The 14,768-nt window shown below is 40.3% G+C and overlaps 1 protein-coding gene across 1 annotated transcript in view; it reads right to left on the bottom strand.

The window, feature by feature from the left end:
- Positions 1-14,768, bottom strand: part of MCF2L2 (MCF.2 cell line derived transforming sequence-like 2) — a 260,280-nt gene that overhangs the window by 47,976 nt on the left and 197,536 nt on the right. The window contains exons 16-21 of the mRNA XM_034662062.1: positions 11,522-11,588; positions 10,454-10,569; positions 9,221-9,290; positions 4,947-5,039; positions 4,183-4,275; positions 119-187 (exon numbers count right to left, since the gene is read on the bottom strand). Coding sequence (XP_034517953.1) covers positions 119-187; positions 4,183-4,275; positions 4,947-5,039; positions 9,221-9,290; positions 10,454-10,569; positions 11,522-11,588 — 508 coding nt within the window. The remainder of the gene's footprint in view (positions 1-118; positions 188-4,182; positions 4,276-4,946; positions 5,040-9,220; positions 9,291-10,453; positions 10,570-11,521; positions 11,589-14,768) is intronic.

The following is a 14,768-nucleotide window of genomic DNA, read 5'->3' as shown; positions in this document are numbered from 1 at the left end:
CAAAAATTTAAATCATAAAGATCATAAACAAGAAAAACAAAATTGCCATAAGTCTGCCCAGCCATAGACAAATACTATTAACAGTCAGTTATATAAAACAAGATTTAATATACAGTACCTTAGCCAAAACTCCTTCGTCACCTGGGTCTATCCCCAAATCCTCAGGAGACTCAAAATCCAGCAGACCCTGCATGAACCCAAAAGCCTTATTGGAAATCAAAAAGTAGAATGCCAACTAAATCTACTGCACAAGCTCCAGCCAATGCTAAATTAACAGGAGGTAGGTAAATTTCTCTGTCGTAAGTAAGAGGGAAAGAATTGCATGGAGTTCTTTCCACAAACAGAATCATATTGTACACACTGTTTTGTAGCCTGTTTTTTCTCACTCAACAACATATCCTGCACATTTTTCCATGACGTTATGTTTTAAAACATGTTTTTTAATTGTTGCAGTGTTGCATCCTGTAGATAAATCATAATTCATTAATTCCCCCCACTGTTAAACACTTAGGTTCAATAATTTTTTACTATAATAATAATGATCTTTGTGCTTTTCTCCTAAGGATAAATTCCTAGAAGTGAAATTGTCAATGTTAAAAGTTCTTTTTTTTTTTTTTAAAGATTTTATTTATTTAATTGGAAGTGGGGAGAAGCAGAGGGAGAAGGATAGACTCTGTGCTGAACATGGAGCCCAATGGGGGCTCGATCTTATGACCCTGAGATTATTACCTGAGCCAAAATCAGGAGTTGGACACTTAACCAACTGAGCCACACAGGCACCCCACTGTTAAAAGTTCTGGTGCATACTTCCAAGTTCTTTACAGAAGGACTATGTTCCTACCAGTCATATATGAAAGCCTGTTTCACCAGCCCCCACCCTACATGGAGTATTAACATTTAATCAAAAAGTTTTGCTAATTCAATCAACAGAGAAATCCTACCTCACTGTTTTAATTTGAATTTCTCAAATAACTGATGAGGTAGAACTTTCAAAAAAATGTTTGCTATTAACATTTATTCTTTTGTAAACTGCCTTATGTCCTCAGTTCATTTTTTTTTATTATTTTCTTTTTTGTTTCAGCTTTGAGGTATAATTGGCATATAAAATTGTTAGGTATTCAAAGTGTATATGGTGATGATTTGATATATGTATATATTGTAAAAGGATTTCTTCTATCTAGTTAATTAACACATCATTACCTCACATATTTAACTTTTTTTTTTAGCAAGAACATTTAAGTCCTACTCTTAGCAAATTTAAATTCTATAATACACTGTTATCAACAGTCACCATGTTTTACATTAGATCCTCACACCTTATTCATTTTATAAACTAAGTTTATATCCTTTTACCAACCTCTCCCTATCAGTTCTTTTTTTCTAATAGTAGTCTATTTCAATCTTTCAAAAGAAGAAAAATGCATATCACTTCTAGGACATTAGTCGCATTACACAGGAAATCAGTATAACCACCTCTTCTAGAATATCCTTCTTATAATAAGTAAAATTTATTGTAAACAAATAATGCACCATTTTCCAAATCACATCTTAAAATCCAGGTAAGAAAAATTCGCTACATTAAATTTGATTGTTTCAGGGCACCTTTGGCTCAGGTAATGTTAAGTGTCTGCCTTCAGCTCAGGTCATGAACCCAAAGTCCTGGGATCAAGCTGGGCATCTGGCTCCCTGCTCAGTGGGGAGCCTGCTTCTCTCTCTCTCCCTCTGCCTGCTGCTCTCCCTGCTTGTGTTTGCTCTCTCTCTCACTCTCTCCCAAATAGATAAATAAAATCTTAAAAAATAAATAAATAAATCTGATAGTTTCCATACATCCCTTAGCTTCTTTGACATAAATCATGACCTCAATAAAAGTGAATTCCTGTTGTCCCTAAATGCATCTATTTCTAATAGATGCTAATAAATAATGTATTATTTAATTAGCTTGTCATGACTCATTAGACATGTACATTATGTAACCAAAAAACTCTGTCACAACTGTTAATTTTCATAATATCTCAGAAAAGATATTAAGCATTTCATAGGTATTATTTCTTGGGTTTTTTTAAAATTATTAACTTCTATGAGCTCATTATTAAGCACGCTGACCGTCTGTCCCATATCTTGCTAATATTATATTTCACCCAATTTTTCATGTGTCTGTTTTTAGTGGTATAATCTATCATTCCCTTCCCTTTCTTTTGTACTTGGAAAAAGCCTTCTCACACCAGGATTCCACGACCCTTTCTAAGCCACGAGGCCGTCCGTCAGACACCCGTGCTCCCAAACAAGCTGATGGCAGGCGCTGCAGAATGAGCTCTGTCCCTCAGGGTGGAGAACACTACAAAGTCCTTCCTTTCTTCACAGGCGTGCCAGTCAGTGGTTTGGACTTGTTTTTCCAGCACGCAGCAAGCTTAGCAATGGGGAAAACTGGTTTGCCTTGAATAGCCTCCCAAGGTTTCCCACAGACCCCTAAGGAATTTTTTATAGTGATTCTGTCTCGTTTCCTCAGTGAAATGAAACGAACAAAATTCTCTAATTACTTTGAACATGTATTACCTCGTTTATGCTCCCAAAAAGCATACCGGGAAAGGACTAGTACTACCTCCCCTCCACAGCTGAGGAATCTGAGGCGGGGAGAGGCGACCCATCTGCCCGAGTTGCTGCGGTCCGGCAGCGTCAGAGCGGGATCACGCCCAGGACGCCCCACTCCTCAGGACGGGTTTCTAATTACCGCGCCCTGGAGCGCTCCGCGTGTGGTACAGAACTTCGCTCTTGCGGCCGCATCGCTTCTGTGGGAAAGCTCGGGCTCTTCCTACGGGCGGACCCAGACCGAGGTGGTGAAGACCCCACTCGTCCTGCTCCTTCCTCCTGGGCCCAGGGGTGGGACTCCTCAGCTCGGTGAAGTTGGGCTGGTCGGAGGAGGGTGAGGCTCTCCGTGAACGCCGCGTTGCAACAAACACACTCACAGATGCCGTCAAACCCATTCCCGCACTGCTGTGGCATCTCTACGTGGAAAACAACGGCGACGGCTACGCATTCCAGGAAGCTTCCTGGGGGCCAGCACTGAGCAGCTCTCTGCGCGCGTTACTCGCTGGCTCCTCACAGCAATCCTTTGGAGGAGGTTCTAGTATCCCCACCTCACACATGAGAAAACCAAGGCCTGAGAGGTCCAGCAATGCCACACCCGGTGACGGCAGGGCCGGTCCAGCTGAGGCTGGAACTGCGGAGGCAAAGCTGAAAGGGGCAACTTTTTCTGAGGGGGGGTTAGGCAATGAGCTTAACCTCCCCGAGCCTCAGTTTCCTCACACTCCAGAGCCTTTCCGGTGCATCCGATTGTGGGGAATAAATAAAAAAATATATATGGGAAGGTATCCGGTAAACAGCAGGTGCTTGTGGGTTTTTTGTTTTTGTTTTTGTTTTTTTGAGAGATAGTAGCCACTGGGCAAGAGCTCCTTATAAATGTTAATTCAAAACACAAGTTGGAGTAGTGGCCCAAAACTTTCCCTCAGCTCACAGGTGGGGAGGCAGCCTGACAGAGACTTCTCTCCTGTTCGGGGGTGTCTGGAAGTGCTCTCCTGCAGGTGTGCTGTTGGCAGGCAAAGAACCACCTAGGGGTTCAGCAGAGCAAAATTCATTCTATGATGTTGCTCTTGAGAAAGATCCTTAATGGAGGGGCGGAGGTAGATGCTGCAAAAGGAGAAAAGACTCCGGTTTTGCCTTCTCCCTTCCATGTTTGAATGCACAGAAAAATTGTGACTGGAAGCTCCTTGCCTCATCTGCAAAATGGAGCAGATGATATCTGACCTGTAGATACCTTATAGATGAGAGCAGGGGCTTTGGCTGCCTCCCCGCCCTCTCGGCTGCCAGCAGTGTGGTGGCGTTCCCCTTTCTCCTTTTGCTCCCCAGGAGCTCTCCTGCCTCAAACCAGCCTCCTTGGAGATTCATGCCTTAGGCTGCATGTTGGACTAGCCAGGCTCCCAGATGGCTTTCAACTCTCTGATTCTTTGGTCTTTCTCCTCACTGAGGTACACTGCTTTAGACTTGGAGGACAGAAAAAACCTGAAGGAGAGACGTGTGTCTTCCCCTTTGGAAGACGAAGTCACAACTCTACATGTCTAAGGAAAAGAGCACCACAGCACATGCATGTTTTCCCAGCACAGGAAAGCACTGTCTTATCGACTTTACCTTCAACAGCATCTGATATTTTATAAGTCTCTGGCTTGGTCCTCTGAGATACTTAAAAAGAGGGAGATTGTGATCCAGTTGGCGTTGGCATACCTTTAAAAGCCAAAGACAAACAATGTAAAACAAAACCAACAACACACAGAGAGAAAAAAGAGGCAGGACTTGAATACAAGAAATGAAACTTGCTCTTGGGGAGCGGGGAGAGGTGCAGCTGTGTTGACCAGCCTGGTGATGTTACCGAGCCTTGTATGTTGGGTGCCTTAGGAAGAGTGTGTCAAATGAAAGAAAAGGAAAAGAGGATGGCTTGGCTAGTAATTCTAGATGCAGCTAGGGAGGCAGGACCATTTATTTCTTTTAGAAAGCAAGTCCACTAGAAGACAGTGGGGTACTTCAAATCCTAAAAAAGAGGCAGCCTGTCTTTGAGTTGGGGGTGGTGGTGTCTAGTCAGGTCACTTTGAGTCTAGAAGTTACACAATGACTTACTAATATCATTCCAAGGAGCCCCAGAGTGTGGCCTTTTGGATTTCATTCCTCTTAAAATTCCCCATCCTAGATCCTCATCTAGGGTTTGCTCACCAGAGACCCAGGGCCACCTCAAAACTTCCAACGTGTAATTTCAAAATAGGAGAGACTTTAAATAAACATAAATTCAAATGCCAGATTCCCCTGCCTTATTCATACTTCTGATTTCTTTAAAGACTTGGCACACATAAGCATTGTCCAGGGAAAACCATTTGTGGGAGACATTGTGATCTCAACATTACCCCAAAGAAGGTGCAGTCTTGACATTCTTGCCAGATTGCCCTAGCTCGAGGCAGATTCTTATGGTATTTAAAATATATTTGAAGATCTTCTTTCTGAGTAGGAAAAGAATTGGGACAAATTAATCAGGTAACATTTTTCAGTAAGTGGAGAGGATGATACTGTTTATTCATTCAAATATTCAACAAGCTTGAGTATTTTCATGGTGTGAGGAACTGGGGATGCACGATAACTTCATGTTGGGGTTACTGTGTGAGGGCAAGGTAAACTGAGGGTTCTAAACAACCGTAAATACTAAACACAGATATGAACAGAGTGCTTTGGGAACAACTTCAGGATTCTAGTAAATCGGTAAATTCATAAACAGGAGCAGGTTTTAATCTTCATCCTTCCTCCTCTGCTCTTTATCCAGGACACCACTGTCTCCCCAGAATAGCTCTGCAGTGAGAGACAGAATTGACAGAAAAGGTGCTGGTAGCTGATGGCCCCTCCTTTCTCTCTCCCTATCTTCCTATTTTGATCATTGTGATGCCAACCCCAGGGAAAACAAACAAACAAACAAGAGACAACCAAAAGAAAGAAACACCCAAAGGGAAAATGTGGCAGCTTGGAGAAAACAACACAGCTCTAAGTCCCTTGGACAACCCCCGAAGCAGCAGACTCGCCTCAGACATCACCTTCCACCTACAGCACTGGATTCCAAGACAGGAAACATTGTATGACTATCTCAGGGCTTGAGATCAAGACAGATTCCAAGTTCTGTGTGACCTATTTCTCATTGCATCAGAGACCATGCGAGGTAGGCACATCCCCACCAACACCCCGGAAAGGCTACTCCCAGCCTATGGAGTCAGCTTGCCAGCTTCACCCACTCTGCCACTCGCCCCTGGACCACAGCAACTCTGCTGGCCACAGAGCCTGAGAAGCCCACGGGGCTACATCCTGGTGGATTTCTGTGTCCCTACATTTCTCAGGCCAACTTTTGGTGTCCTTCATGTGGACATACATTATTGTTTTCCTCACAGCTTCAGCTATGTCTATTTCTTTCCATTTCTGCATGTGGAAGGAAGGGAGATGACTCTGGAGAAATGTTGTTCAGACAGGTTAAGGAACTAGAATACTAACTCAGAGCTTAACAATATGTTCATTATTTATTCATTCAAGAACTATCCCCTGTGTGCCTTTGATGTGCCAATGTGCTAAGTACATTTGTGAAACTCAATGGCTTCAATAGCAGAGTAGCCTACACGTAGGGAACACTCCTCCCATACCGAAGGCCAGGCTTATAAAATACTACAAATTGATTAAGGCATCTCACCCACATTGGGTCTGTCAGAGCACAAGAACACTGGCCTTTAGCTCGTAAGGGAATTCAAGGTTTCACTGCTTTCAACACTAACCACCAGAAGATTACATAAAAGCTGGAGGAGACTTTGGAGCTCCAGCTTCCCACCAAGCGAAACATCCTCGACAGTCAGCCACCTTTCCCCAAACTTTCCCAGCAACAGAGTCACCTGGTTCTCTCAGTGGATGCTGAGCTGAAATGTGTGCTCTTGAAACCCTCACCCCTTGGTTCTATGCCTACACTTAGAGCAATGCAGAACACCACAGGCCTTCAAGCACCAAAACACAACTGTTGACCTACATTTGCTCTTCAACCCAAAATTCCTTAAAGAAAGGATATAAACTAACCAGCAGCATATGAAAGTACCCAACTATCCTCACCTGCTTATAGAATAAATCAGGAGGCTAAAAAAATTGCTACCAAAAACTCATATTCACACACACTCATTTAGGCGGCATTAGGATGGTGGGCTCTGGTGGTGGATGGTCCAGGTTCAGTTCTTGGCTTTGTCAGTTCCAAACCAAATGGCCCAAGAGCAGTTACTTAACCTCCCTACACTTCAGTTTTTTCATCTTTTAAGTGGTTCACAGCAGCAGTCAATCATAACTACCGCGAGATTAAATGAGATGATATATGGAAATTTCTCAACAAATGCCCCATACATACGGAGTACCCAATAATGGTAGCAATTGACAAACCACTTTTTACTTTGTAGAACCCTTCTGCATACACTGATTTATTAGATTTCCACAACGATTTTACATATTGGTATTATTAAACCTATTGTATGGAGGAGGGAAATGAGACTCTGGAGGTTTAAGTGACTTAACATGAGGTCATGCAGATAGCAAGTGGCTCAACTTAGACAAGAAGTTACATTTCCTGAGTCCCACCCCAGTGCTCTTTCCATTTTGCCTTGTCCCATCTCAGAGCTAATGGAACTCAAAGTAGATGATTGACAAATATTATTCTATGTAGAGTTTGGTCTCTGGGGCAGAATCTTCCTGGATTCTGCAGACTATAGAGTCTGATTAAAACATTTGGCCAGAGCAATATTTCAAAACTCATTTTCATGATTAATGGAATTCTGCAAATATTATTGAGAAAAGGTCAATGGTTGTAGTAACTAGTGGGTGAGAGGCCCACCTCGTTGGCTAGCAAATACACGGCAGCAGCCAATTCCCTCAAGGAGCCTCAAAGATTAGCTAATCATGGTTATTAATTACTCCATCAGTCCCAGACTAATAACTTTATGATTGAGAAGAATTTATTACCTGTACTATGTCTCCAACATCATAAATCACATAGGATTATATGCAGAGTTTACATGCAGGTCTGGATTAATGATTTCTCGGGTTTCTTCCAACACGGGGGACCATAGAGGGCTTTGTAAAACTTTAGGTGAGGAATTCTTCTAGGAAAAGATGTTTTGTCAGCCATTCCCTGACCATTGCCTTATATTTGTTCAATTTTTTTTTTATCATATCTTTTTTTCCCCCACAGGAATTCGGTCATTTTCTCATCCAATAATTTAAATAAGTCTTTGCAATAATGACATAAGCAACTATAAAATATTTCTAAGCTCTGAAACTAGATTTCACATTGGTGATTTGATGAGTGCAAAATTACAGAATAGTGCAAACTATGAATAATGCTATAAAAGTAATTCAAAAAAGAAATTATCAGATTAAGAACAACATAGTTTTTAGTGTACCTTGAATTCTGGCACTTGACAAAAAAATCTATGATGAGGCTGTGGTGGAAAACCCATACAGGGCGGTGGAAAGGGCTTTCTAAGCTGGCAAGAGCTCTGAGGGTTGAAGGCTCTGTTTCTCCATTATGTCAAATGCCTTGAAACCCGAGGATTTCTGTTTGCTTGCTCTCAGTGTATCACATGTACTGCTTTTAGACTTATCAGCCATAATTTGGGTTGTTTAAAAATTTTAAGTTGTTTGATCTGTTGTCTCAGGCTCACAAAAAGAAAAAGAAGGAAGAGAATAAAAGAAGAGCTATTTGAGAGAAAGAGGAGAAATGCAAAAGACTTAGAAAGTCCAGGGCACCAGGATCATCTGCATAGTCCTCCCAAGGGAAGAACGCGCTTGGTGGGGAGTGGTGCTAGGTAACACATGCCTCTGTGCCAGCTCTGACGGAGCACCACAGGCCCTAACACCTTACTCACTGCCCAAAGCAGGGGTATGGAGAGGGCAAGAGGGAAGAGGTCTGCGCGTGGGGAAGGGGATGTAGTCAGAGATGGTGGTGGAAGGCAGGAAATCATAAATTAGGTACTAAGCATAAGAGAGACCATAGACACTGAACTCTACCTCTGGAACTAATAATGCACAATATGTTAATTAATTGAATTTAAATAAAATAAAATTTAAAAAATAAACTTTGGAATATGCTCCAAAGTTATTTTTCATTAAGAATAAAAAATAAATAAATTTCAAACTGAAAAAAAAAGAGGGACCACAGATTTAACATATTCTAACCATCTTCCACACTGTAAAACAATAAAATGGAAGAAAATACATTTTCTGAGACTTTTAGTTTAGCATCAGTACTTCTTCTCTTGAGAGTGTTAATACAGCTTTAGTGAGGAATTTAAGCCTGCTGTGTGATTCTTGTTCAAAAACAGTTAGCTTAGTCATTCAGAGGAGGGTCATCTGGTTTGGGGGGGCCAGTCCTCCATGTCACCTGGCTTTGCAGGAGGCCAAGCTTATAAGTTGCTCCCATCTGTCATATGAGCCTAGTCAAACTGGACTCATCTCACACTGAGTGACATACTACAAAGGACTCCTGCTTTTCACTCAAAAGGCATGTATAACGTTTTAGAACATTGGTGTTTCCATTTGCCCTGGCCTCTTAACACAGAAAATTAAGGGCTAACTTTAATCATACGGTTATTTTGACTTACTGGGAGCACAGACTTACTCTCTTGAGAAAGCAACGTGCCAGAAGTTCAGGGTTTTCAGTGCACTTTTTCAATTCTTTTAGAAAAGTCCTAGGGAAGGAAAAGTATAATAACGTTTTAATTTTTTACATGTATGAGGTTAAAACACATAAGGTTTTCCTTAACCAAAATCACATAAGATTTTAAGAGGTGCTCAGAAAAATTCTGTTTCCTAGGCTTTATTGCTCATGACTCATCTTCAACATATTGATTTGGAAGAAAAAAACATTCTGTGACATTACTAGGATTCCTTGAAGCCAACCACAGCTATCCTGATAATTCTAGGCACTAGCTGCAGACAGACAAGATGCACTGATGCTCCCTGCTACGTGAGAATCACGTGAATACGAACGGCTGTTGCTGCTTCTACTGCTAATATCACTGAGGACTTGAGGCTAGCCAGGCATAAGCTAAGTACTTCATAAACAATATCTCATTCAATCCCCCACCAAACCTAGTAAGGTAGGGTTTCATAAATGTGAGACCCGAGGCATAAAAGAGGTTGACTAACTTCTCCGGGGAGGGTAGCAGAAATGGGACTTTCATTTCAGTTGTGTGTCTGACCAACGGGCAAGAGATGAGGTTGGGAAAAACTGTGGGTCAATTCACCAAGCAGTCTCTTCTTTCCCATCGATTACATGTGTGATTTGGGGTTATCATATCGGGTAGAGAGGAAACTAGCTGCAGGTTCATCTGTGAAATGAAAGGCTTGGAAGATGAGCTCCAAAGTCCCTTCATCCTCTAATTCTCTAGAACTCAACACGCAAGCACCTCTGGGCTAAAAGGACAACTTGTCTGACCGGTTTGCATTTTCCAACACCCTAGCTCCCAGCACTACTCATGATAGTAGGTATGTGGACATGTGTCTTGGTCATCTTTGTATTCCCAATGCTGAACACAGTGCCTGACACAGAATAGGTCCTCAATAAAGGCAGATGCAGGAATAGATAAATAAGCAAAGAAACACACAAAAAATATAACATTAATGCCTGACCCCTGGTACATGTTCCATTGATGCCTTTTCCCTTCTCCCTCAGAGATCTGTGGCACTTCTTCCCTCCTTCTTATCCCATCCCATCCCAACCACGTCCACTGACTCTGGACTACTTGCTTAAACCTAGCAATGTCTATACATGTTCATCTCCAAATCCCAACGGTCTGATTTGTTTTTCTCTTACTTTCCATTTTTCCTGATAATTTCAATTATTATATACCTGTTGTGAAATTCATAAAGTTCTCTAATATTCCCAAAGAGAAATTCTTTGTTATTCTGAAGAACATCTGGAATCAGATGCTTCAGCCAAATAAAATCCATTGGAGTGATATATCCCTGCAAAGGTGGAAACAAGGTAGGTTTTACAGATAGGAACATTCAAGAGATGATCTGAATGAATTAGCTACTCCAGGGACCAAAACTTTAATAATTGGGAAGTATGGCACACTTATTTCCTGAAAGCCATTCCACCAAATGCTTTCTTTTGATATTATTCCCTTCATGTGTCCATCTTCAGAAGACGATGGTTAAATTTAAATGGTGATGATAATAAAACAGCATTTTATAGAAAGAACAAGTATATTTTTAAATGTTTGTTATACAAGCCAAGTGTGAAAGCAAAAAATTTATCCATCATTTTACAACCAAATGCAGTTAGTCTTGTTTTATTATGTTTCCTTCATGACTTTTTAAAAGCTTATCTTATACTGTTTTTAATTTAATTTTATAAGCATTTTTCAATGTTGCTGCATATTATTTAAAATAATTATTTTGTAACAGTTGAATAATATTTCATTCAGCATAAATATCAGACTTTATTAACGTCCCCCTTTTTATTGGAGATTTTATTTTCTTCTGATATTTTATTATAAAAATTCTATTATAATTTTGTATAGATCATTTATTTCTCAAGATTATTTCCTTAGGAAAAGAGCAAAAAATCAAATTTTCACTCTCAGCAAAATATCCTACTTGAAACAATTCTCCCTTATTAAATGATCAAAAGCATTCAATGATTATGTCCATTGTTGGCAACCATAGGGTAAATCTCTTGCGCCCTGCTAAAATCAGCATGAATTGATACAATCATTTGCAAGTTATTTGGTTACATGGCTCAATAGTCATAAGAATGTTCTTATTCCTATTGGAAAGATACTTGTGATATTATAAGACCTGAACTCTTGGTGGAACTTCTAGAGACATATGGCAACTATTTTAAGTCTCTTTGTGCAAAAGAACTTCTCTAATTTGAATACATGCTTAATGTCCTCTACCCCAGTCTACTTACATCAATTATGCTCTTAATCTCTTTTATATAAATCTCTTCCGTCTCAAGCAAGTCATGTATCATGAGCCTGAATCACAGCAGCAGGTGGCAATATGAAAGAGAAAGAGATGGAGGGAAGGGAGAGAAGGTTTTTAGAATTCTTTTAGGATAATGCGCATCAATACAGTTCCCCTTAGCGGCTTACCTACTTAGCTTGCGGTCAGTGCATTCTGTTCTACTGAACAGCCAAGGCCAACATCTCACTCAAGCACACTCTGATCACACTGGCATAAGAAGAAGCCGTAAGGTAAGAGGAATCAGAAACTATTTGTACAGCCAATGAATGATCTGTCCTCTGGTGGGTCACAGTGTAGAGGTCAAGAAGGCAGAGATTGTGGAGTCGGAAATGCCAGGTTTGTATCCTTGGTCAGGAAGACCTGCCTGACCCCTACATTGTATGTATGGTTTCTGAGATTTTTCTCTGCAGCTTTCTGCTCTTTCATTGCTCATATCAAGATCTTTGACCCACATGGGTGGACTTTGTTGTGCATGAGGTTAGATGGATTCCAGTCATGCTCCCTTTCTCTGGCATCTAATGTTCCAGTAGGATTGGTTTCCTTGGCCAACAGACATGACCTCTGTCTGCTTCCCCTGAGAAGGCAGGTGGGAGTCATGGTGGGCAGAATGCTATGATGACCCCCCAGATTCCTGACCCCCTGTGTACATACACCTCCTCCCAGTTAATTAACTGAACACTAATTTAGGTGCTGCTGTGGAGGGGCTTTGCCATTCTGTTTTGTTCCATATCAGTTGACCTTAAGATAGGTAGTTTACCTGGTTGGGCTTTCCTAGTCTCATGAGCTCATCAGACCTGGGTCTGGAAGTCAGAAAGATTGGAAGCATGAGAAAGATTTAACACAAAGGAAACTGTCCTCAGCTGGCTCTGGAGATGGAAGAGGCAATGTGGCAAGGAACACGGGCTGCCTCTAGATGCTGAGAGTGGCCCCCAGCTAATAACCAGCAAAGAAACTGGGACTTTAGTCCTACAGTTGCAAGGCACTGAATTCTGCCACAACCACATCAACTTAGAGACAATACTGAGCACAGCTGACCAACTTTATTTTAGCTCTGTGGGACCTGAGCAAAAAGCCAGTCATGCTGTGCCTGGACTCTCATCACAGGAAACTGTGAGCTGTTAAGTTAGTGGTCATATTTTTTGCAGCAATAGAAAACTAATAGAGTGAGGCCAGTCTCCACATCTATCTCCAGATAGACTGTTTCCTTTCTCTTCTCAGACACTTTTTCTTTTGGGCTTTCTTTTAGGTCTCTAAGTGAGTCAGTGTTTATACTGGTGATCGTGTATAGAATACATACATTTATGGTTTCCTATGAACTGTTAGTAGGTTATCTATTAAAAGGTAGCTTATCCCAGTAATTTCTCTGACATCTCCATAGCAACATTTTTCTAAATATGTCTCCTGAGACAAGGGAAATAAAAGCAAAAATAAACTATTGGGACTACATCAAAATAAAAACTTCTGCACAACAAAGGGAACAATCAACAAAACTAAAAGACAACTTATGGAATGGGATAAGATATTTGTAAATGACATATCTGATAAAGGGTTAGTATACAAAATACATAAAGAACTTATACAACTCAATACCAAAGAATCCCAAATAAGCCAATTAAAAATGGGCAGAAGACATAAATAGACATTTCTCCAAAGAAGACATACAGATGACCAACAGATGCATGAAAAGATGCTCAACATCACTCATCATCAGGAAAATACAAATCAAAACTATAGTGAGATATCACCTCACACCTGTCAGAATGGCTAAAATTGAAAAGACAAGAAACAACAAGTGCTGGTGAAGATATGAAGAAAAAGGAATCCTTGAGTGCTGTTTGTGAGAATGCAAACTGGTGCAGCCACTGTGAGAAACAGTGTGGAGGTTCCCCCAAAAAAATTCAAAGCAGAATTCTAGTAATTCCACTACTAGGTATTTACCAAAGAATACAAAAACACTAATTCAAAAAGATATATGCACACCTATGTTTATTGCAGCATTATTTACAATGGCCAAATTATGGAAGCAGCCCAAGTGTCCATCAATAGATGAATGGATAAAGAAAAGGTGGTATAGATCTACAGTGGAATATTACCCAGTCATAAAATGAAATCTTGCCATTTGCAACATGGACGGATCTAGAGAGTATAAAGCTAAGTGAAATAAGTCAGTCACAGAAAGACAAATACCATGTGATTTCACTCACAGGTGGAATTTAAGGAACAAAAAAATGAACAAAGGAAAAGAAAAAAAGAGAAACCAAAAACAGACTCTTAACTATAGAGAACAAACAGATGGTTACTAGAGGGGAGGTAGGTGGGGGGATGGGTGAAATAGATGAAAGGGATTAAGAGTACACTTATGATAAGCACTGAGTAATGCATAGAATTGTTGATACACTAGATTGTACACCTGAAACTAATATAACACTGTATGTTAACTACGCTGGAAATAAAATAAAAATAATTAAATAAAAATTAAAAAGCTGAACTAAAAAGAATACATAATATATGGTAGTCTATCCTAGTAAAGGGTTTCTTTTTCTCTCATAAAACGGATATGGCAAGGGACAAATAATAAAAGGATATAATACAGGAAATTCACATATATATAAAAATGTCTTTGTCTTATGAAAAAAGGCTCAATTCATGCTAATCCAATAAAGGCATAATAAAAAGAAGTAACAATGTTCAACTACTAGAATGGCAGAAATTTCAAATCTCAAAGGAAGACTAATAGATAAGAATGTGGAAACACTCTCGGATAATATTGATAGAAGTGTAACTGCATACAACACTACTTGGAAATAGCTCACCAAAATTTAAAACATGTGGGGGCACCTGGGTGGCGCAGTCATTAAGCATCTGCCTTCGGCTTGGGGCATGATCCCAGCGTTCTGGGATGGAGTCCCGCAGCAGGCTCCCCCGCTGGGAGCCTGCTTCTTCCTCTCCCACTCGCCCTGCTTGTGTTCCCTCTCTCGCTGGCTGTCTCTCTCTCTGTCAGATAAATAAATAAAATCTTTTTAAAAAAATTTTAAAACATATGCTCCTTGGTTCAGTAATTTCATTTCCAAGTATGTTCATTATCTGTAATTATTTGCACTTCAACAACAACCAGATATAAATCAGAAATTACTTATTTGCTCATCAATAAATTTATATGTATATATGTGTATATATATATATATATATAT

The sequence above is a fragment of the Ailuropoda melanoleuca genome, chromosome 1 (genome assembly GCF_002007445.2).
Source record: "Ailuropoda melanoleuca isolate Jingjing chromosome 1, ASM200744v2, whole genome shotgun sequence".
In the NCBI taxonomy this organism is placed as follows: Eukaryota; Metazoa; Chordata; class Mammalia; order Carnivora; family Ursidae; genus Ailuropoda; species Ailuropoda melanoleuca.
Note: the sequence above shows the minus strand (reverse complement) of the source record. Positions and strands in the feature narration are given on the sequence as shown.